Source organism: Cryptomeria japonica, chromosome 11 (assembly GCF_030272615.1).
Source record: "Cryptomeria japonica chromosome 11, Sugi_1.0, whole genome shotgun sequence".
NCBI lineage: Eukaryota > Viridiplantae > Streptophyta > Pinopsida > Cupressales > Cupressaceae > Cryptomeria > Cryptomeria japonica.
In genome coordinates, this window is record NC_081415.1 from 52,942,642 (window position 1) to 52,965,605 (window position 22,964).

The following is a 22,964-nucleotide window of genomic DNA, read 5'->3' on the forward strand; positions in this document are numbered from 1 at the left end:
ATCTGGATCTTTGTTTCCAGAAATCTTCCTCTCTTCTGATAATCCTATGGTAATTCATCAGAACTTCATTTTCCTCATTGATTGAGAGTTCCTTTTATTTGCTACTTTGGATTTTATCCTGCATTTCCTTGAGTTCCATCTGAGTTTTAGTTTTGGCAGCAAACAGGTCACCGAAAACCTCCTTGTTCCAATTCTTGATGTTGTCCTTTACATTTCTATGTTTCTTAGCAATTCCATACATAGCTGTACCTTTGACCTCAATAGACCACCACTTCTCAATTACTTTTGCAAGGTTAGGGTGGTCCAGCCACATTCTTTCAAATCTGAATGAGAAATTTCTTTTAACATTGGTGTTAGCTATAGTAAAGATTACAGGGAAGTGGTCAGACCCTATATGAGAGATAGCTGAGAGGGAGAATTGATATTGGTTAAACCATTCATTAGAGATGAGGGCACTATCAAGTCTGACTTGAATGAGATCATCCCTCGTCCTTCTATTTGACTAGGTAAACTTGGCACCTTGGAGATCAATGTCATGCAGGCCTTGATTGTTGATAAAGTTTAAAAGATCCATTCTGCTATCCAATTGAGAGGGGAGACCTCCAAACTTCTCATCATCATGGAGAGGAGTATTGAAGTCCCCCATAATGATCCACATATCATCCTTGTAAAGGGCCCTAATAGCCTCCAGTTTTTTCCAGAATTTGCTTCTGCCAAGTCTATTATTAGGGGCATAAATATTGGTAAGAAGTAAGGAAGTACCATCCCCAATGTGATTAAACCTAATGGAAGCTAGATTGCTATCTTGCATGACCAGCTCCCTTGACACTCGCTTAAGGTTCCAAAAAATAGCTATACCCCTAGAGGCACCTTCTGATCTTCCCTCGCAAACTTCACCATACTTAAAAAGCTTAATTTTTTCAACTTTCTCTTTACTCATTTTAGTTTCTTGGATAATAATGATATCCGGTCTGTGATCTCTAAATAAATTTTTTAGAACATCCTGTTTATGTGGGCTATTCAGTCTACGTATATTCCATGAGATTATTTTCATTTCTTAAGTAGGGAACATACCTCATGGATGGTCATTTGAGTACCATTTGCTATGTTCTTGCTAGCCTCTTGATCTCTGATCTAGCTTTCTCTTTTCCTTCCTGGAGGAGATGGGATGAAACCCGTGTTAGCTTTACTAAGATATCCTATTTTGACTGAGTTAGCCTAGGGTGTCGCCTTAGGCCCTTTTTTGCTCCCTCTCTTTCTATCTTCTCCTTCATTCGTATAGAAATTTTCTTCTTGAGTATTTGTCTGCTTGTCCCCAACATCATCATCTGCCCATCTTGCTTTAAGCACTGAGGCCGTAGGTGACAGGCCCATGGTTTCTTGAACCATATCTACAGATTGCTGTGATCCTGAAAGAGAGATACTTCCAAGGATCAAGCACTGCTGGGCTTCTTCAAAGTCATTATTGAGGCTTGTTTCGTTGGTATTTTCTGGAATGTGGTTCGAATCATCTTCCTCATCGTTCTATATTACTACTTGTATTTCTCCCTTTTCCAGGTTATCACTCTTTTGATCCTCTTGATTGGTATCATTTTGACCTTTAACACCTTTACCTGTTTGGTTCATTTTACCTTTATCATTTAAAGGTATATCTGGTATATCCTCATTAATGTCAATGTGTTTCTCTGCTATGTGTGGGATAATAATATTCTGGTCCTCTTTGAAACTTCTCTCTTTTTCATTATTCTCCATTTTCTTAATAGGGTTTCTAGCTTTCCACTGTAACGTCCTCTCTTTCTTTTCTTTCACTATGGCTATGTGCAGAGGGCATTTCCTTTCTATATGTCCCACTTTTTTACAATGAAAGAAAGAAAAGGGGATGCTTTCATATTCCAGAGGTTGGTTCCATTTTCCTAGTTGAGAGTTGATTTCAATGGATAGAGGCATGTTTGTTCCTTGTGTAACTCCAACATAGATACTGGCAAAAGAAAGTCTTCTTTTGGCCATAGTTATGGGGTCCATAGAGAGGAGTTCACCAAATGAGTTAGTGATTTCTTTAAACACATCTTCCACCCATAATTCTAAGGGAAGCCCTAACAATCTAACCTAGACCAATGCCTCGACAAAAAAGGATTCATTGAGTACCATCTTAGGTGCCCATTTTTGTAGAGCTAGCGTAGCTTTACCAATCAACCAGGGACCATCACAAAGCACCCTTGACATATCTTCCTTGCATGAGAATGCCAAAGACAAATCCCCTTTTGTCTTAGCTGTAATCTCCACTTGTCCTTTCAGTGACCATTTACATTTAGCAACAGCCCTAACAATATCAATATTCGGTCTAGGCCCCAGAAATTTTCCTACCAATGTCATTGCCATAAGGTTAATGTTATGGTCAATAATAGGGCCGGGATTTCAATGGAAAATCTCCCCTTTTCTGGGTTTGAGATATTGCGAACTGGGGGAAGTGAGAAATTTCCACTTGGTTTGACCCCGAATAGAGAAGTCCAAGAACTTCCACTGTCCCTCTGCATTGAGTCGAGACCAGGAGTGCCTTCCTCACGTGATTCATCATTTTTTCCACTAGGATCGATGGGCTTGTCACCTGCTTGTGGGTTCCCATCCGCCGCATCCTTTCCGCTTGGTTTAGGGGAATTTGGGTAGTCCCGAGAGTCATCCTTACCTTGCTCCCCCCGGTTATAGAGATCTTGACCTTGTCTTGAATTCAAATTTGCCTCCACTCTATTTTCTCGCTGCTCGCCCATGTCTATTGATTACTAAAAAATATTTATGGTTATGTTTATGATTTAATATTATGTTTTTGATTAAAGGAAAAAGTGGGTTTTACAGGGACCTGAAACCATGAAGTTTACAAACCAAATAAAACATCAAATAAGTCCACTAAGATAGGAAAGCTGCTAAATAGAACGAAAGGAAAGCAACCACAAGACAAAATTCAACAAAAGACTAGCAATAGAAAAACCAAGTTAACTTAAGGACTTTAGAGTTTCGACAATCTCTTCTTCAAGATTATTCATCTCCTAGGGCACCTTCTTCATCTCTTGGATGTCTTGAGGCACAAAATCTACTTTTCTTTTCAGGTTGGCTCTAGTCCTCTTCGAGGGGCCGTAATCCTCTTTCTATCTTTTTTCTTTATCAGTTTCCAAGTCTACCACTAGGGTCCCTTCCTGAGTTTTTTCTAGCTTCTCCACGAAGGTGTTCATAGTAGTGGCAGAGTTCTTCACAATTCTATGGCTTTGTTTCATTATGGAATTCATGGTAACCCAAATTTTGCCGATTTCCTCTTCCAGGTTTTTTATCTTTTCCTTATTATCCTTCTTTGTCTTATCCATAATCTTGACAATTTTTTGAAGGCATTCGACCATCAACATCTTTTCTTATTCGGTCCATGAGACCCCAACAACCTTCTGAGACACCCTTGTAGCTTCCATTTCATCCAGTCTACTAGAAACAACCCTCTTCTTAATGCTGAGGTCCTTAATTTCATGAAAATCCCACTTAACCATTATAAAGTATTCAACCGCCCCATTTCTAGCTATTGCCCAGATGTCATTTGGGAATTCTTGGTTCGGCTTGAAGTCGTGATCTTCAAGTCTAAGATCACATGGGAATCTGGGCCTATTCTCTCTATCAGTTTGAGGGTACAAGGAATGGGAGCTATCAGAAGAATCTGGGGCAGCAAAAGAGTCCTCAAGGGATTCCTCAGAGTAGGAAACTAGCTTTTTCTTGGGGACGGTTTTCTCTTTGCTTTTAGCTTTTTGGGAAGAATTAGTGAGGGTTTTCACAGAGGAGCCTTTTTTGTTCAAGGGATTAGTTTGTAAGGATTTCTTCTGCTCATACATAGGGGGGGGAGTCTCTCCCTCTTCCCAGTCAATATCCCATTCGCCTTCTTCCTTAGACAGACTAATATCGATATTATAACCTTCCGAAGATGAAGATGAAATAGGGTTAGACAGGGCCGACATGTTCTCACAATGCTCGTGGATAAGATGGATAAGGCCCGCATGCAAGAAAATATTTTCTCTAGGGATTTTATGGTGTTTCTTAATGCTATGATTTAGAGAATAAAACTGGTAGTGAGGAAAATAAATCCTGACCTTGTTTCGAAAATGGTTGAGGAGGGAAAAGTGGCAGTCGTAGACTCTGGAAAATCTATCGTCCACCGTGATGTATTCCATAATGAATCTAAGCATCTCCCTCCAAATCTTCTTAACCTTCCTATCATCAAAGTAACTATTTGAGATTTTGACCAGGGCCTCCCTTTCCTCATCAGTTTTGGGGAAATAGATGACTGCTTCATTCGAAAATTTATTGTTGTGAAACAATTTCACCCCCTTCGTGGAGAGCCCAAAAATTTCCCGAATGAGATTCTCATCAATTTTAACTTTTCTCCCAGAGAGGACAATCCCATCCTCCATCTAGTTCTTGGTGAAATACCGAGTAATATCAAGTTTGGCCCCATGGAGCTTCTCAAGAAAAGGAATCAATCCCCCCCTCTCAATGTGCCTCCAGACCTTCCTATTTTTCTTGTGCTTCTCATAGTTGTTTGGCTCAAGCCTCTTCCTGCTTCCCCCCATTTCTTCGGAGGCAAATCTTCTATTGTTTGTAGAGAAAATAACTTGAACAAAGAGATAACTACAATACCAAAGCACCCATAAATCATGCCAACCCTCGCCACTCATAGAGTTAATTAAGGCACCACCATCACTTCGAATGATAACACTATACCAAAATACACTCCAAATCATCATTATTAAAGACAACAACTTTCTCATGAATAATATCATAGTCAATTAAGATTCTAACGTTAGGACCCAATTCTCTATAAGCCTGCCATGTTCGTCGACCCATATGCTTAACCCCTTCATTGGAAAAGCAGTTGTCCAGCATGTTAGCTTCCCTAAAGGAATGGGAAATCCTAACCTTTTCAAAGTTGGATAAGATGGATTTAGCTTCATCTATCCAACTTTTAATAGTCCATGGGGGGGGGGATTTGCCTAGAAGGTAGTCAATAATGTTTTTTGAGTCCCCTTCAATCTAGATATTTTTAAACTTCATTTTACTTGCAAGATCAATTACCTGGAATGCTCCTATGGCTTCGGCTATGTGATTAGATTGTGAGCCCAAGAAGAGTGCCACAACCGAATCGAAGTTGCCATTATGATCTCTTAACACTTATAATTAATATTATGTTCATAAGTAAATATTTATATTAATATTTTGACATGTATAGAATGTCTCTTACCACAATAAAATTAAAATTTATGTCCATGCATATATTTAGTAAATAAAATAGTTCTAAACTAAACTAAAATAATTCTTAAGTAAATAAGAAACTCAAAATTGATATGTTTCTTCTATAGAAGTATTTAAAATATTCATGTTGATGCCACACAAAATAAATTTAATAATTGTTTTAATTTATCTCTTTTAAAACCACCTAAAATTAATTTCATGTATTATTTTTTATTTTTTTTTGAAAAAATATATTTAAGCTCTTTAATAGTTTTAATTTAAAGAATTACACTCATCTCTTACTGTATAATTATAACTAGCATAACTTATCTTTAGGGGAAAATAGGTAAATTATGTTGAAGATATCATATTTGTTCATTATTCCACTTACAAAATGTTGTATTATTATATTTCTATTAAACTATTGACCAAAACAAAAACTCTATTAAGACTATATTATTATATTATCATATCATTATATTTTTATTTTATATTCATTCTTATTCTTATAAATAGATTTGATGTAGGGATACTTTCCATCCCTTGCAATTAATAATACTATTTCTAATATCTTATTATATTACTATTTTATAGATTATTTGATATCAATTAGTGGTGGATATCTAATGAGAAGATTTGATGAGATGAGTTGATTGAGATAATTACAAAGTTAATTGTTTGCATAATGGATATAGACAATATTGATTAGTTAAACTCAGAGTGAGTGGGAGTTGAGAGGTGGAAGTGAATATAAAATAATATAAAATTTAAAATTAATAATAATTTTAAAATTTTTTTTTTCACACATTTAAGTGTCACAAACACACTTGATTTTTTTATTTCTCATGCATTTAAGTGTCACAAACACACTTGATTTTTTTATTTCTCATGCATTTAAGTGTCACAAACACAATTGATTTTTTTATTTTTTATGCATTTAAGTGTCACAAACATGTTAAATTAAGTGCTTCTAATTTTTATTGAAATTTTTTTACATTCATATACAAGTATAATATACATACATTGAATTAAGTGATTCTATTTTTTATTCCAATCGGGGACTCGATCTCAAGACCATGGGGAGCATACCCACACCTTAAGTTGCGATCCACGACCGGACCCGCTCACAAGGTAGCAACACACACAGAGTTAACACAACCGGGAACTCGAACTCAAGACCATGGGGAGCATACCCACACCTTAAGTTGCGATCCACAACCAGACGAACTAGGGCCGAATCCCTAGGCCAAATGATATTAGAAAACAAAGTCTTAAAAAAACAAGAAAGTTTTAAACTGTTATTAAGTGATTCTATTTCTTTTGAATGTCATTTAATCTCCATACTCATCTTTTATATTCTTTTCACGTGCTTGTCAATTCAGTGGGCATCCATCTCATTCATCTGGGAATCTCCTTTCTCTTTCATCTGCATATTTTATATTTCTACATATATCTATGACACGCCGATGACACTGATTATGAGATGATATCGTCATGATAAGATCGAGTTATGCAGATCATACTTTCACATGTATATTGTTTGAAAAGAATCTGAAGAAATGTATGTAATTGGAAAACTAAGAATAGATAACAGGTTTGACAGTATTGTAGACTGAATCAGACTGAATAGATAGATGAGAGTACAAGTGTACTAGACCCTACACCACATCACAAGACAGGTATGCCAGTGTCCATGGCTGAATCGACATCAAATTTCAGAATTTAAACCAGTGACTGGTTCAAGAAAATTTAAATAGAATTAGAAACAGGAAACAAAACTCTCATTAAACTCATCAACAGAGAATACAAATATATATATACAAGATCTTTATAATTATGTTAACAGAATTGATAGTTACTAGTAGATAGTTGACAGCAAATTGGAATTCAAAGACAAATCTACTGTTCTTTAAATTACTAATAGTTATGTTGGAGCATGCTCTCTCAATATTACAATATTAAATTGACTAACAACATAAAACAAAATAATAGAAAATAGATTATGTAAAAGATATTTTTTGAAAACAATTTTTAGATCTATAAGCCTTCTTCAAGCTACTCTAAGTACAGTTGTCTAATTATAATCCAAGTTCCCAATATTATTGGACACCATTTGAAAGTGCCTCATCACCTTCATAAAGGTACAATATTGAACTTCTAGATTTCACACCCCCCTTGGAACTATAAGACATGTATCAATCTTCATGTGTATGCCTCATAACTTCAATAAGGTATAGTTTCTTTGATCCACAAGCACCTCAAACTATTGAGCATCTAACTATCCTTTACTACATCCTTCCTTCCCTTCAAAGTGTTGGTCCCTTCAAAATAGAAAAATTACTTCATCTTCAATTAAATCATCATCACTATCAAATCTAATGGTTCTTTGACAAATGCGGGTGGGTGCAAGAAGTTGGGTCCCAATTTTGCGGAAGTCTGCGAACAAAAAAGTTTGCTGCTAGAAATGAGTGCCCATTTTTTAAGAAACGGGCACCCGTTTAGCTTCGGAGCCTCGACCCATAAAAATAAATCGGGTGCACGTATAGAAAAACGGGTGCTCGCTTAGGATCGGACCACCGTAGAGAAATGAGTGCACGATTTTTAGAAACGGGCACACGTTTCTAAAAATAGGCACCTGTTTCTAAAAACGTGTACCCGTTTCTAAAAACGGGCACACGTTTCTTAAAGTGCTATAAATTTCAAAACAGGTGCCCATTTTTTGAATTTTAAATAACGGGCGCCCATTTCATAAAAGATGGAGCGGGAAACACACCTAGGCCTCAGTTTTGGCTTGGTAGGACCAAGCCTATGCTTGGACCTCCAAAAAAATATAGCCATGCAAATAGGCTTTGACTTAACAAGAGTCTTATTTTTTGGTTTAGTAGATTGGGGCTTCTTCACCTTTACTGGCTTCACCATAGCAGTTCTCTTTAACCTCAAGGTATCTAATATCCAACACTAGCAGACATCATTTATAGCTTTGTAATTTTTTGATGCAACTTCTATAAATCCATAGCACTTGCACTCAAAATCCATGAGAAATATTGGCTATACCAATGAGGGATTTTGATTAATGAAGAGAGGCTAACAATGCATCGTTCACAAAGAAATAACATAATTTCATATAAGAAGTAGATTTCTGACTTTAACAAGGAAGGATAGAATTATTAACATAACAAAATACCCACTACCTATTATTTCTCAACAAAGAATACAAATCTATTGATACAAGTGACTTCAACAATATCCTATAATTATGATTAGTAATGGCTTGTCTAATTGTAGATTGTTGACATCAAACTAGAACTTAAGATAGGACTACAATTTCTTATTGACACTAATTGAAACTAATAATGATTTGTTGGAGTATATATTTCAATAAATTTAGCTATGTATTAGGAAATCTGTAAATAGCTTTATATGAGAGAATTTGATTTATTAATAGTAGGAAAAGTTTGAACATCAATGGTTTATGGTGTGTTTTGTTATCCTTGAAGATTGTATTTTTGAGTAGAACAATGGATTATATAGTGATAAGAGTTGTTGTATGGGATGAATATGTTGGCATGAATTTACTAAATTTGTATGGTTAGATGGATGTGATTAGCAATTAGCTGTGGTTGTGATTAACCTATCTTCTCTAAGATAAACTCCAAGATCTTCCCCAAAAAAATCCAAGTTCTGAAAATTACACAAGTCATTAGGATCCACATCTAAAGTAAGGTCACACTTAGCCAATAAAGTTTCCCAAACCATGTGGATGACACACAACAAAATTTGTTGCTCCAACAAATTCTTATCCTGAAAAATCCTACGGTTTCTCTCTAACCATAATTGCCAAATAATAAAACAAGGTTTGAAATCCCAAGCAACATGAAGGAAGGGAGTTTTAGTTGGGGGTCTCCCAAGGCTATTCTAGAATTCCACCAGAGATATGAAATGAACACAAGTATGCCTCCATGCTTCCCACCAGAGATGCTAGATCTTGCTAGTAAAAGAAAATTGGAAGAAAAGGTGGGAGGAACTCTCCTCACTGTTATGACAAAGAACACAAACTGAAGGCCCACAAAACCCTCTCCTCCAAACATTCTCCCAAGTAAGACATCTATTTTTCACAACTAACCAAAAAAAAGTACACTTGGGCTAAGATGATCTATTCGAGACTTGCTTCAACCACTGAACATTCATCTCCCCAAAGGTTATCCTACCCAAATCCATGTATCTAGAAGCCATAAAAAATTTACCCTTCGGACTAGGACCCCAAGCAAGAATGTCATCCCCCTTTAGGGAGTTACATATTCTTCTTGCCAAAATCCTTGCAAGATCCTCCCTATCTACAATTAATCCTCTAGATGGCCACTCATGTGGTTCTTTCCATCTAGCCAACTCACCCTGTCCCAAATTAAAAGAAACCTTAAAATCCTCAACTCTATACCACCTAGCTTCAAGAAAGCTATCACAAAGAGATTGAAAATGTGGGTATTGAGATAGAATGGGAGGAAATCCATCCCAGGAATCTTTCCAAAATAAACCTTTATCACCCTTATTACAAATCCAAAAAACACCTTGCTTAAATAGTTGAGCACCCTGATTCAGAGTATTCCAAATCATGGAGCCATTTCCTACTAGAGTGTATCGAGAAACATCCTTCCCATCCACTCCCCAAGGTATATCATGAAGAATTTTAGCTCATCCCTTGTCCTGATTGGCACACCATCTCCAAAAAATCTTTTCAGCAAGGACTCGACCAATCAATTTTACAAGACGTAATCCCGACCTACCATCTTGAATTGGCCTACAAATAGAGTCCCACTTAACTAGAATCCACTTGGAGGAAAGAAAGTTACCTATCCACAAGAATTGCCTGGAAAGTGCCTCAAACTCCTTAATAAAACTAACTAGAGTTGTTAGCACAAACATCTATAAATAGGGATAGCTTGAACCACAACCTTGAGAAGTGTAACCCTTCCAGTAGTTGAAATCCAATGATTAGTCCAATGATTGACCTTACAATGAAACTTATCCAAAATATCCTACCAAAAAAGGTGGCTAGCTGACAGAGGAATTCCAAGATAAACCACATGAAGAGCCCCAATTTGAAACCTCAAAATCCTTGCAATCCTGGCTTGAATGAGAGTAGGGGTGTTAAATTGATTGGTTGAGTCCTTGCTGAAAATATTTTTTGGAGATGGTGTGCCAATCAGGACAAGGGATGGGCTAAAATTCTTCATGATATAGGGAGGAAGGCCATTAATTCTAGTGACACCTATGAAAGCAGTTCCATCCACAAATCGAAGATGAGAGTAGGGAGGAAGGCCATGACCCCACTTCCATCCATGAATCAATCCTTTCCAAACACAGGACTGGATGAATATCCCCAAACCTTCCACCATTAAAATGAATAGATACAGGGAAAGGGGATCACCTTGATGAATACGTCTAGAAGCACCAAATAAATCAGAGGGTTCACCATTAGTGAGAACTAAAAAGGAAGAATAAGTGATACAACTCATCACCAAAATAATCCAATCAGATTTGAAGCCAAAGACAACAAGAAATTTGTGTGGGAAGCTCCACTTAAATATATCATATACCTTGGCCATATCCAACTTCATGAACATAACCTTTTCCTTAGAGACTTCCATAGAAGGGATAGCTTCTAAAGCTATGATAATTTTTGCTTCACAGAGATAAAGGATCAACACTTTTCACACATACAGACCTTATTCACAATGAAGGAGCCTCCAAATTCATTCAACATGATCATCACTAACAAAGTTTTATGTTGTTCACTTTGATGTTTACTGCAAAAGTATCATTCAATCAATGTTGGAGGCAAGATGATAAATTAATTAAATAATTAATGCAGAAAGAAATTAGGATGATTGAGTAATTAAAAATTATTTAATTATTATGACTAAAAAAGGGAAATATTAGCTTAATTAAATAATTAAATAACTAATTAATTAATATAGATAGAATAATTGATGAGATCATAATGAAATGGCAAGATGAAAATGCATTAGACATTTTTATATGTCTATGTTTTGCTCCTCTTTGAGACAATACATTTTATACCATTATTTCAAAAACAAATGATACTAGTGGCATGCCCTAGTGATAGGGTGGAGGTAGGATAGATCCCTCCTCAAGAGATTGTCTAGAAAAATAAATTTTGAGTCAATCTCGCAATAGGAAGAATAAGCTAGGTCTAGAAGAGAGAACAAATCAATTGTAGGAAAAAGTGGGTAGTTAGAATGATAGAAGAAATTAAATGAAGTGTAAGGTGAAAGTTAGATTATTGATTAAAGATTAGGTGAATCCTATAAATGAATAATGAGGTAGATGGAGGTACATGAAATGGCTAGATATGAAAGAATAATGGAAAGATACTTGTGCTTTGGTTATGCTAATCAATGTAAAAGGATACTATTTTGATATACGAAGTGGATATTATGCACCAAGGTATAAGGAAGCAAGACATGAATTTGTATCTTATTCATGAATTATGACTCTACAAACAAAAGGATTATCATTGTTCATAATAGTTCTACCACAAAGCCTTGTCAGAATATGTGAGGAAGATAGACTTAAAACATGATAGTCCTATTGGAGTTTATATGGTTTTATCCCATTTACATAGGCTTAGGTTTTACTTAGGTAGCTGACATAACACTTTATTAGATATTAGTTTCATAGTATTTAACATTTTCATCATGCATTTAATATTTTTTGTTGATAGTTGGATATCGATTATCTCTACCTCATCACAACTTTGCTATTTATACATGGTGTTTATACGTGTTTTATCATCTTAATATAGCTATTTTCTCATTGGTGAATTATTCTTGTTGCTTCTCTTATGCATGTGAAGGTGGTTGTGTTTGAAGATTGTTGTTTCTAGATGGTCACACCAACATATGTTAAGGAATAAGATTGTCTCTAGAAAGAGAAGAAATTTCTAGAGAGATAGAATTTTCTAGAATAATTTTCTAGTTTCAGAATTCTTAGAATATTAGAAGCTTCCAAGCTTAGCTATAAATATGAAGCCGTGCAATGCAATGTTATGTGGTTGTATGTTGTTGGATTGAATATAATAAAAGCTAGATTTTTTAGTCTTTTCTCTTTGATTTAGTGCTTTGCTTTGCCCTATTTTGTGTTGCTATTTTGATTTATAGCTATATTTTTGGCATAGTTTTACATGGTATCAGAGCTAGAGATAATTTATAATTTATTTAACAGGGTTGAAGTATTGTTGAATTGATATTTATTTGAAAACTAATTTTTATACTAACATGGGCTCTTCAAATGAAGTTTTGCCTATATTTGATGGAAGTTGTTTTGCATATTGGAAGATCGAAGTCAAGAATGCTTTAAGAGAAAAAGATTTATGGAGGATAGTGAACAAAGAAATTCGAGAACCTCAATCCAAAAAAGAAAAGGAGCTATGGAAGTGCAAGCTAGAGCAAGCTAGAGGTATAATTAGATTTGTTGATAATGATGATCCAATAAAATTGTGGGAAAATTTAGAAAAAGATTATAAAAATATCGATACTACTGATATGTTTACTATAGAAGAAAAAATGGTGAACTTGGATCTTGTTGATTTTGAAAAAAATGAGTGATTACTTTAATGAAGTTACATATTTAAATGCTCAAATGGAGAAAATAGGTGCTGAATACGCAAAAAAAGATTTTTAGTTGATTGCAATGGTTGAAAGTAAGCTTCCCCAACCATACAAGATATTTAAAGAATTGAGGAAAAGAGTTATTCAATTAAATCCCAATGCCCCAACAAATGTTTGATCAATTTTTCAAGTTAGTTTTAGATGAAAAAGTTCAACTTGTTAAAGAAGGTTATATTAAGAAGAATCATGCTTATGCAGCTAAGGGAAAATCACGCTTTATAGAAATGTTGATGGAGATAAGATTTGGAAAAGAAAATAAATTTCAAAATAATGATTGTTCTAACCACTTTTCTAGAAATGACGGTACAAAAAAGCAAGTGGGAATTAAATCCATTATTTGTAGGCATTGTGGTGGTGAGAATCATATGAAGAAATTTTGTTAGAAGACGATGTGTGAGATTTTGCCAAGATCAAGGGCACAATGAAAAGCATAAAAGAGAGACAAAAGAATGAAAAGAACAAATTATATTTTCATTAATATGCAAATGATCAACTGAATTAACCAATACAATGAATATGGGCTTGCTTATATAGGCAAGGACATATGGATGTACGAGCTCAGAATCATGACATGTGGCTCAATGAGAAACAAGGGTAGGTAAGAAATACTAGGGGTAGGTAGGAGAAATAATATAATATTCCACCGAATGTGGAGTGTAATAGCAAAATAAGACCACAAAAGGTGGAATTTCTCCTACAAGCTATATCCCTATGTGCACACTTCCCTAAGTGTCTCAAATCCAAACTATGAAGAGATGCATTATCTTAAGTTAACTTAAGTAAAGTGTAATAATATCCATGATGAATATTTATTTTCACCAACAACCCCCCTTAAGTGCAACTTAGGGGAATGAAGACTCAAGTCAACAATGCAAGATGGGTCTCGACTACGAGGCCATGATAGGTACCCATGTATAATATGCAAATGCAAGCAAAACTATGCAATGCAATCTCTCACAAACGGAGAAAGGGAGAAAACCCAGTGGGAAAAAACTGCTCCCCCAAAAGAGAGAGGAATGTACAAAAGATTCTCAAAGAAGAAGGACAAAACCTCAAAGAGGAAAAAGTCCCCCCCATAAGAGAGGAAGGAGAAGTCAGCTGACCCCCCCTAATGAGACATCCCATACCCCCAAGAGAGCTCGCAACTATAGGAACTTACTCTCGGTGAAAGGTTTGGTGAATATGTCTGCAACCTGCTCCACTGCAGGACAATACTGCAAGTCAATGACTTGCTCCTGAACCAGCTCTTGGATATAGTGCATATGGATCTCGATGTGTTTGGTCCGCTGGTGCTAGACTAGGTTCTTCAAGATTGCAATAGCACTCTGATTATCACAATGTAGAACTATCAGTCGTGGAGTGGTGAATCCAAACTCTGTGAGAATCTGCTGAAGCCAAATGGTCTCAGTCTCTATGTTAACAACTCCTTGATACTTAGCCTCAATCGAAGAGAGAGCAATAGCATGTTGCTTCTTGCTCTGCCAATAAATGGGGCCTGAACCAAGATGAAAATTGTAACCTGAATTAGACTTACGATCATCAAGATCGCCAACCCAATAAGAGTCAGTGTAACCAACCAAGCGAAGTCCTGTGCCTACTGCATAGTGAATCCCATAGTGATATGTACCCTAGATGTAATGAAGGATGTGTTTGGCAGCTTTCCAATGAAGCTCATGTGGTTCCTGCATGAAGTGGGAAACCATGCTAACTACAAATAAAATATGAGGGTGTGTATGAGTCAAGTAGATGAGACTTCCCACAAGCTGACAATACAATGTGGCATCAACTAGTGGTGAAGAACACTAAGCCCCAAGCTTGACTCCTAAAAGAAAGGGAGTCAGTGCAGGCTTACAATCAACCATATGAAAGCGTACAAGTAGATCAAGAGCATACTTGGGCTGCGATAGTGTAATCCCGGAAGGGGACTGTGAAATCTCTATCCCGAGAAAGTAGTGCAAAAGACCCAAGTTAGTAATAGCAAATCTATCATGCAAAGCAGATTTGACCCTGCTAATGATGGATGCGGTGCTCCCTGTAATGATCAAATCATCAACATAGACCACAAGTATCAAGTGAGAGTCATCCTGTCGCAAAATGTAGACATTTGGATCAGAATGACACTTGGTGAACCCTGCTGAGAGAAGAAAGGAATCCATCTTGGCGTACCAAGCCCTGGGGGCCTACTTGAGGCCATAGAGAGATTTCCTTAGTTTGCAAACCAAGGAAGTATCCTGGATGAAACCGTGTGGCTACTCCATATAAATCTCCTCATCAAGATCCCCATGAAGAAAAGCACTCTTTACATCCATCTGATGTACAACCCAACCATGAGTTGCAACAATAGCAAGTGTCAAGTGAATGGAGTTCATCTTAGCTACGGGCACAAAGGTCTCATTATAGTCAACACCTGGAACCTGAGAGAAACCTTTCACAACAAGTCGAGCCTTATACTTATCTACACTACCATCCGCTGCAAACTTGGTCTGATAGATCCACTTACATCAAACCATCTTTCTCCCCTTAGGGAGATGGACTAAATCCCATGTGTTGTTCCTCATCAAGGAACTATACTCTTCATAGCTTGGTCCCACTCAAGAACCCCTGATACTTCCTAAAATATTTGTGGATCAGAAGCGGTAGCAATGAATGCATGTGGAAGATCCTGATGTTGTGATCGAGTCCTTCGTGTATCTGAAGGATCCCCAACAAGAGAACCTACTGACTCACGTGTTTGTCGCACCCAACGAGGTCTAGGTGGAGGTGGAGAACAAGGCTCCTGAACTGCAAGTGGACCCTGCAAAGGTGTAACCCTGCAAATCAGAGTTAAAGGAGTGTCATCATCTGAATCACTAGCATCACTATCCACAATGGAGGAAGGTGGAGGAGGTAGAGAGGCTAAGCTAGGAGAGCTTTCCTCAAAGTGAACACTCCTCTCAATGAACACCTCATGTGTCTCAGGATCCATCAATCTATATGCCTTAACACCCTTAGGATATCCAACAAATATGCAAGGCCGACTCTAAGGTTCCAATGCCTTGCGTTTCTGTGGAGGTATGTGAGCCCATGCTAGACACCCAAAGACTCTGAAATGTCTCACAATTAGTTTCCTTCTAGCCCAAGCCTCAAAAGGAGTAATACCTTGCAAAGCTTTGTGAGGAACCCAATTCTGGATGTGTGTGGCACAACTGATAGCCTTTGCCCAAAAAGCGGGATCAAGAGAAAGTGCATGTATCATCCAACTAGCCATTTCTTTGAGAGTTCTATTCTTGCACTCTGCAACTCCATTCTATTGTGGAGTGTATGCAACATAATGCTAAAGATCAATCCCCTCAAATGTACAAAAATCCTCAAGTCTTTTGTTCACATATTCCCTTCCATTATCTGTATAAAGAATCTTGACCACTTTCCTGGATTGCTTCTCCACATGAGTCTTGAAGTCTTGAAATCTATCAAATACTTTACTCTTATGAATGAGAAAGTAGACCCAAGTGAAGCGGGAGTAGTCATCAATAAAGCTGAGGACATAGCGGGCCTTGCTAAATGAAGGTGCTGGAAATGGACCTGCTACATCACTGTGAACAAGTTGAAGAACTTCTAAAGCTCTCCAAGCTTTCCCCTTATCAAACTTCTCCTTGGGATGCTTTCCCATGGAACAACTTGAATATACACCCTCTAAAAAAAATGATTTGAGGTAGACCTGTGACCATGTCTTTAGTGCTGAGCTGCTGAAGATAGCAGTAGTTGAGGTGACCAAACCGCTCACGCCATAGCTTACTTTCTGAATTTGAATGAGTAAGCAAGGCCCTAGAAGGAGAACTTGGCACAAAGTGGGAGAATGAATAAAGCCTTGAGTTGTCATTGACTTGTCCCACTGCTACCAAGGCATCATCATCAAGTTCCTTTACCACAAATCAAGTGTAAACTCAAGCTTTTTTCCATTCCCATAGTGAGTGATTTGGTAGATAGAGAGAAGGCTGGTAGACAAGTTAGGAACATAAATAACATTCTCAAATGTTCCATCATCCATGTCAACTGATCCTTTCCCTTTAACCTCAACTTGTGTATCATCACCTATGTAAATGTGAGGTACCTTAGATGGATCCAATGAAGAAAACTACTCATTTGTAGAATCTATGTGATAAGAGGCACCCGAGTCAAGTATCCATTGCTGTGAAGAACCTGTTGTAGCCACAAATGCTTGCCATTTTCCCTTAGAATATGAGGAAGAGGAAGGAGATGAATCCTTCTTTGTGTAGGTGGATGGCAAGTTGATGTTGTTTTTCTTAAGAAGATTTGTCAACTCATCAACTTGCTTGGTGTGGCATGGATGCTCATCATGACCATACTTCTTGCAATATGCACAAGTTGGTTTATCCTTCTTAGGTGGAGTCCCCTTCTTGGAAAATGATGAAAAATTGCCTTGTGATGGGGAGGATGATTGGCTTTTTTCCTGCTATGGCTTTTACTTGGATTGCTTCTTCTTCTTATTGGAATCTTTGCCTTGATTCCCTTGATTAGCCACCAAAGCCTTGGACTTTGAAGACTTGAGAAGGCCCATGTTCAACAACTTAGATTGTTCCAATATCAACATTTCTATGAAAGCATCAAATGAAGGCATAATGTAGGAACTCCCCACTGTCAAACAATGAGTTTGGAAGCTAGACACAAATGCTGCATATTCTGGTGCAAGCTTGTCCAACAAGTTTAATATCAACTGAGCATCCTTTTTATCAATTCCACAATCCTTAAGCTTTAATCTTAGCTCATTTGCTTTGGTGACATAATCTTGGATTGTATCAAAACTCTTGGGATCCAAGTTGGTGAGCTCATTGTCAATCTTGTAACCTCTAATTTCATCAACTTGACTATACAATTTTTGAAACATATCCCAAGCCTCTTTGATTGTTGTAGACTTCTCAATGTGAAAAATGAGGTCATCTGATACATACTTACACAAAGTTCCAAGAGCCATGCAATTCTTAGTGAGCCATTCTAACTGAGCATTAGGATCAGCCTTAGTATTAGGTGCTACTACTATAGCTCCATCTATGTAATGTGTGAGACCTTTTTCCATTAATTTGCTCCATACTTTAATTTTCCATGATGCATAATTATTTGGTGTTAAAGGTGGAAATTTATGAGGACTCATTGCAACAAAAATGAAAGAGCACAAGGAAAGAGAGGCACAATCACACAAGACAACCCCCCAAAAAGATGATTTGACACTTTATACTCAGTGCGAGTACAATGGGCCACTTGCAAAAAATGGCAAAGTGGACTTCTGATTTCAACTTTACAACTGCCTCAATAAGGCCAAAAGAGACTCAAACTAATAATGCAAGAGATCTAAACTAAGATCCAAGAAAATTACAAGTACCAAGTAGGCCAAATAAGAGCAATATCTGAAAGTACAATTTCCACTCAAAATCCTTTGAAATCTGATCATAGATTATGAAAGTAGACAAAAAAATATGCACTTTCAAAAAAACGACAGCTGAAAATGAGGTCATATGAGCTCAAACGAAGCCTTTGAAGTTGCAAAATTGAGGATTAGATAGGTACAACTGAGAGAATCCAAAAATTCTGAAAAACCTATGCACCAAATTTAGAAAATAACCACACCACTGTGAAGAGAATGAAAAATTAGCCCAAATTAAAAAAAATTGCACTAAAAAAGGAGCAAAATTGAGCAAGATATGGGCCTCCAAAGTTGACCTAAAAATCCAAACTACTCAACGGAGAGGGGTCTAATTTTTTTTCAAAAAATGCTAACTGAGCAGAAGGTATAGACCTCAAATTTTTTTTTAAAAAAAAAAAAAAATCTTTTTCAAAATTGGAAAAAAAAAAATTTTAGATTTTTTTTTTTTTTTTTTGAGATCTGAAAATTCCGTACCGTACCGCTCGAATTGGGCAAAAAAATCCTCCAACACCCAAAATTCAATTTTTTGCCAAAATAGGTCGAGTTTATACTTGATTTTTATGGAAACGGCCTCCCAGACGCAATGGTGAGGTCGAAAATGCTCTAAGATGCCTCCAAAAAGTGTTGTTCCTTAGATCCGAAAAAAGCCTTCCAAGATGTCTCCAAAAACCATTCAATGAAGCCCTAATGGCTTTGATACCATGTGAAATTTCGCTAAGATCAAGGGCACAATGAAAAGCATAAAAGAGAGACAAAAGAATGACAAGAACAAACTCTATTCTCATCAATATGCAAATGATCAATTGGATTAACCAATATAATGAATATGGACCTACTTATATATGCAAGGCCATATGGATGTATGAGCACACAATCATGACATGTGGCTCAATGAGAAACAAGGGTAGGTAAGAAATACTAGGAGTAGGTAGGAGAAATAATATAATATTCCACAAGAGGTGGATGACCCACCAAATGTGGAGTGTAACAACAAAATAAGACCACAAAAGGTGGAATTTCTCCTACAAGCTATATCCCTATGTGCACACTTCCCTAAGTGTCTCAAATCCAAACTACGAAGAGATGCATTATCCTAAGTTAACTTAAGTAAAGTGTAATAATATCCATGATGAATATTTATTTACACCAACAAGATGGACAATGAAAGACAACAATATAAGTCCAAGGATGAAGTATTTAAAGATAGCAAGGTGGATAGACATATATTTGTAGCAATTTCCCTTAAAAAGAAAGAACAACCAAATCTAGAGGTAAGTGCTAGACCCAAAAGTGAATCTAGTGTCAATGTGGGATATTTTTCTTTAGACACTAATAAGGAATGAATTTTAGATTTAGGAGCATCGTTTCATATGATTAGAGATAGATCTTTGTTTATTGATTTTCATGAGAGGAAGAATTTAGATCAAGAAATTAATATTCAAAACAAAATGAAACTTCTTGTATTAGGATCAGGGATAGTTAATGTGACATCTGGGTCTTTGAAAAATGTTTTATTGGCTGAAGGATTAGGGTTTAATCTTATTTCAATAGTTAAAATTGCACAAGATGGATATGAGGTTGTTGTCACTACTAATCAAGTTGTTGTTAGAGATAGAAAAGACCCAAGAAATGTAATTTCTATTGGAAGAGTTGATCATAAAGAAGGTCTCTTTAAATTTGTTGGGTTTGTTGATGATGGAAATAGACTCTCCCATGCTTTTATTGCTCAAATTGTCTACATGTCAAAACTTTGGCATGCTAGACTTGGACATATAAATTATAGAAAGTTACAAGACATGGTTAGAAAAGATATGGTTATAGGACTAACAAAATTTTCATCTTCTGCAGGTGTGTGTGAAGGATGCATATTAGGTAAACATGATCAAGATCCTTTTGAATTAGGAAAAGCATGGAGAGCTAATAATCCACTACAACTCATTTATAGTGATTTATGTGAACTGGGTTATCCATCACTTTATGTGCTTCTCACTTTTATTGATGATTATAGTAGATGAGTATGGGTTTATTTTCTTGAAAGGAAAAATGAAGTGCTTGAAGTTTTTCAAAAGTTTTTAAGGTACTAGTTGAAAACCAAAGTGGAAAAAGAATTAAATGCTTAAGATTAGATAATGAGGGTGAATATTGTAATCATGCATTCAAATCATCTTATGTAAAATATGGTATTAAGATGCAAAGAACAGTTCCTTATACCCCTCAACAAAATGGGTTCATTGAAAGAATGAATAAAACCCTTTTAGAAATAGCTCGTTGTATGTTTCATTTCAAAAGTTTGCATAATAAATTTTGGAGTTTGGCTATTTCTTGTGCTGCACATATTGTGAATATAATTCCCACCAAAGCCCTCATAAATATCACTTTGAAGAATCTTGGAGTGGTAGGAAACCTCACATTGGGTATCTCAAAGGTATTTATTGGGCTCATATTCCCGATGAAAAGAGGAAAAAGTTAGAACCAAAGAGTCATAAGTGTTTATTTATGGGTTAGAATGAAGAATCAAAGGCTTAAAGGGTATATGATTTGATAACAAAAAAAATCTTTTTTATAAATTTTGGTAACATTCACAACTTCCAACCACTTGTTCTACAACAACTAATGCTCCCTATATCAATATGGATGAAGTGTGCACTACTGAAACAACTAATACTTGTGATCAACCATTTTTTGCAGGTAGTGATGATGAAGAAGATGACATTTTAGTTAGACAAAAGATAAGGAGAGTTGAAGAAATCTATAGTCAAGGCCCTAAGAACCAATGAAGGAATGGTAGCACTCCCATGCCCAAAGTATTGCAGATACATGACCCAATCTCATATAAAGAATCTAGAGAGAAGAAAGAATGAGAGTAAACTATGTAGGAAGAATATAGTGCATTGCTAAAGAACAACACTTGGGTTCTTGTGCCTTGTCCCAAAGGTAAGCATCTTATTGGTTACAAATGGGTTTACAAAACATAATTTAAATCAAATGGTGCCATTGAAAAATTCAAACCTTGATTGGTTGCTAATGTGTTTAATAAAAAATATGGTATTGATTATGAAGAAACCTTTGCAACTATCATTAAATTGAATATAATTAGAATTATTCTTTCTTTGGATGCAAGTCTTGGGTGGCATATTCATGAAATGGATGTTAAAAATGATTTCTTAAATGGAGATTTATATAAACAAATATATATGGATCAACCACAAGGTTTTGTAGATCACGAAACTCCTAATCATGTTTGTAGATTAAAGATGTCTGTTTATGGTCTAAAATAAGCACCATGAGCATGTAATGAGAATATTGACAGGTACTTTCTACTTCATGGGTTTAGAAAGTGTAAATCTGATTCAAATCTTTATGTGAAGAAAGTATAAGCTCTTGTTGTTGCAGTTTATGTACAAACGATTTACTTATTGCTGGACCAAATATTGAGTTAATCAATGATTTAGAATTTGATCTTAAGAAGGCATTTAATATGAGTGATTTGTTTAGACACCTAAAATGTCCTATCTAATTAAATAAATATTTTTATTTATTTAATTATTTAAGCCTAATTCTTCTATTAATTAAATAAATCTTTATTTATTTAATTAATTCATTTATCCCTTTCTAGCCTTTTTCCTCATTTAAATAAATACATTTATTTATTTAAATTGTCCTTTTTCCTAAATTAAATAAATATTTCATTTATTTAATTGATCCCATTTCTTCTATTAATTAAATAAATATTTATTTATTTAATTAATTCATTAGCCTTTTCTACCCATGACACATGTCATTCATCTTTTAATTTCTACACTACCCACCCTCTCATTATTTTCTTATTTCCTCTACCTACCCTCTAATCCTAGCCGACCATTTATCTTTTACACCTCTTAATCTTATCCCTTCATTTCTTACAATGTCTTCTATATAAGAGGATGCTTCTTTCATTATCAATCTCCTCGACTAGCATTCAAACTTTCATATGCGATCAAGCTTACTTGCAGCCACACTTCTGTTCTTTGTTGAGCTCTTATGCACACATAAAATGTTAGAGCAAATATATCAAGCAAGATCAATGCAGATAGGAAGAATGGTGATTCAAACCCTAGTGGACATGTGATGGTATAATCTTTGTGATTTTGTTGATTTACATTGTCTTAGGTAATCTTCATATGTTATAGTGGATCTTTGTTGTTGTTAGGCTAGGGTTTTGTGGTTGAATCTATTTTAGTCTTTCAATATTGTTCTTTCCATTTTTACCATAAACATTTTGGCACGCCTAGTGGGACTCTTGTCCCTTTTGCATTTAACATCTTGGTTGCAGATTTTATGCTTTTGAAGTTGCAGATCTGACATTTCCAACAACATTTCAACATTTTCGCATCTGCATCTTCTGGAACTGCATTTTTGTTTTTTGCCCGGTCTGTGACCTCTGGAATCGCGTTTGTGTCCTCGACATTATTATTATTATTTTTTCAGATTATAGAGCTACGTTTGTGTTCCCGAATCGCGTTTATGAACCTTTTAACCACATATGTGTTGCAGATTCATGTCTGTGTTTTAGAACCGTGTAAGTGAGGTTTAAAGTCGCGTCTGTGTGAGATTTAATCGCA

The 22,964-nt window shown here is 35.9% G+C and overlaps 1 protein-coding gene across 1 annotated transcript; it reads right to left on the reverse strand.

Annotated features, from left to right (window-relative positions):
• Positions 1-502: 502 nt before the first annotated feature.
• LOC131860019 (uncharacterized) lies at positions 503-1,054 on the reverse strand. Its single transcript, XM_059214364.1, has one exon. It carries the CDS (start codon positions 1,052-1,054, stop codon positions 503-505), a length of 552 nt encoding a protein of 183 aa, XP_059070347.1.
• Positions 1,055-22,964: the final 21,910 nt, after the last annotated feature.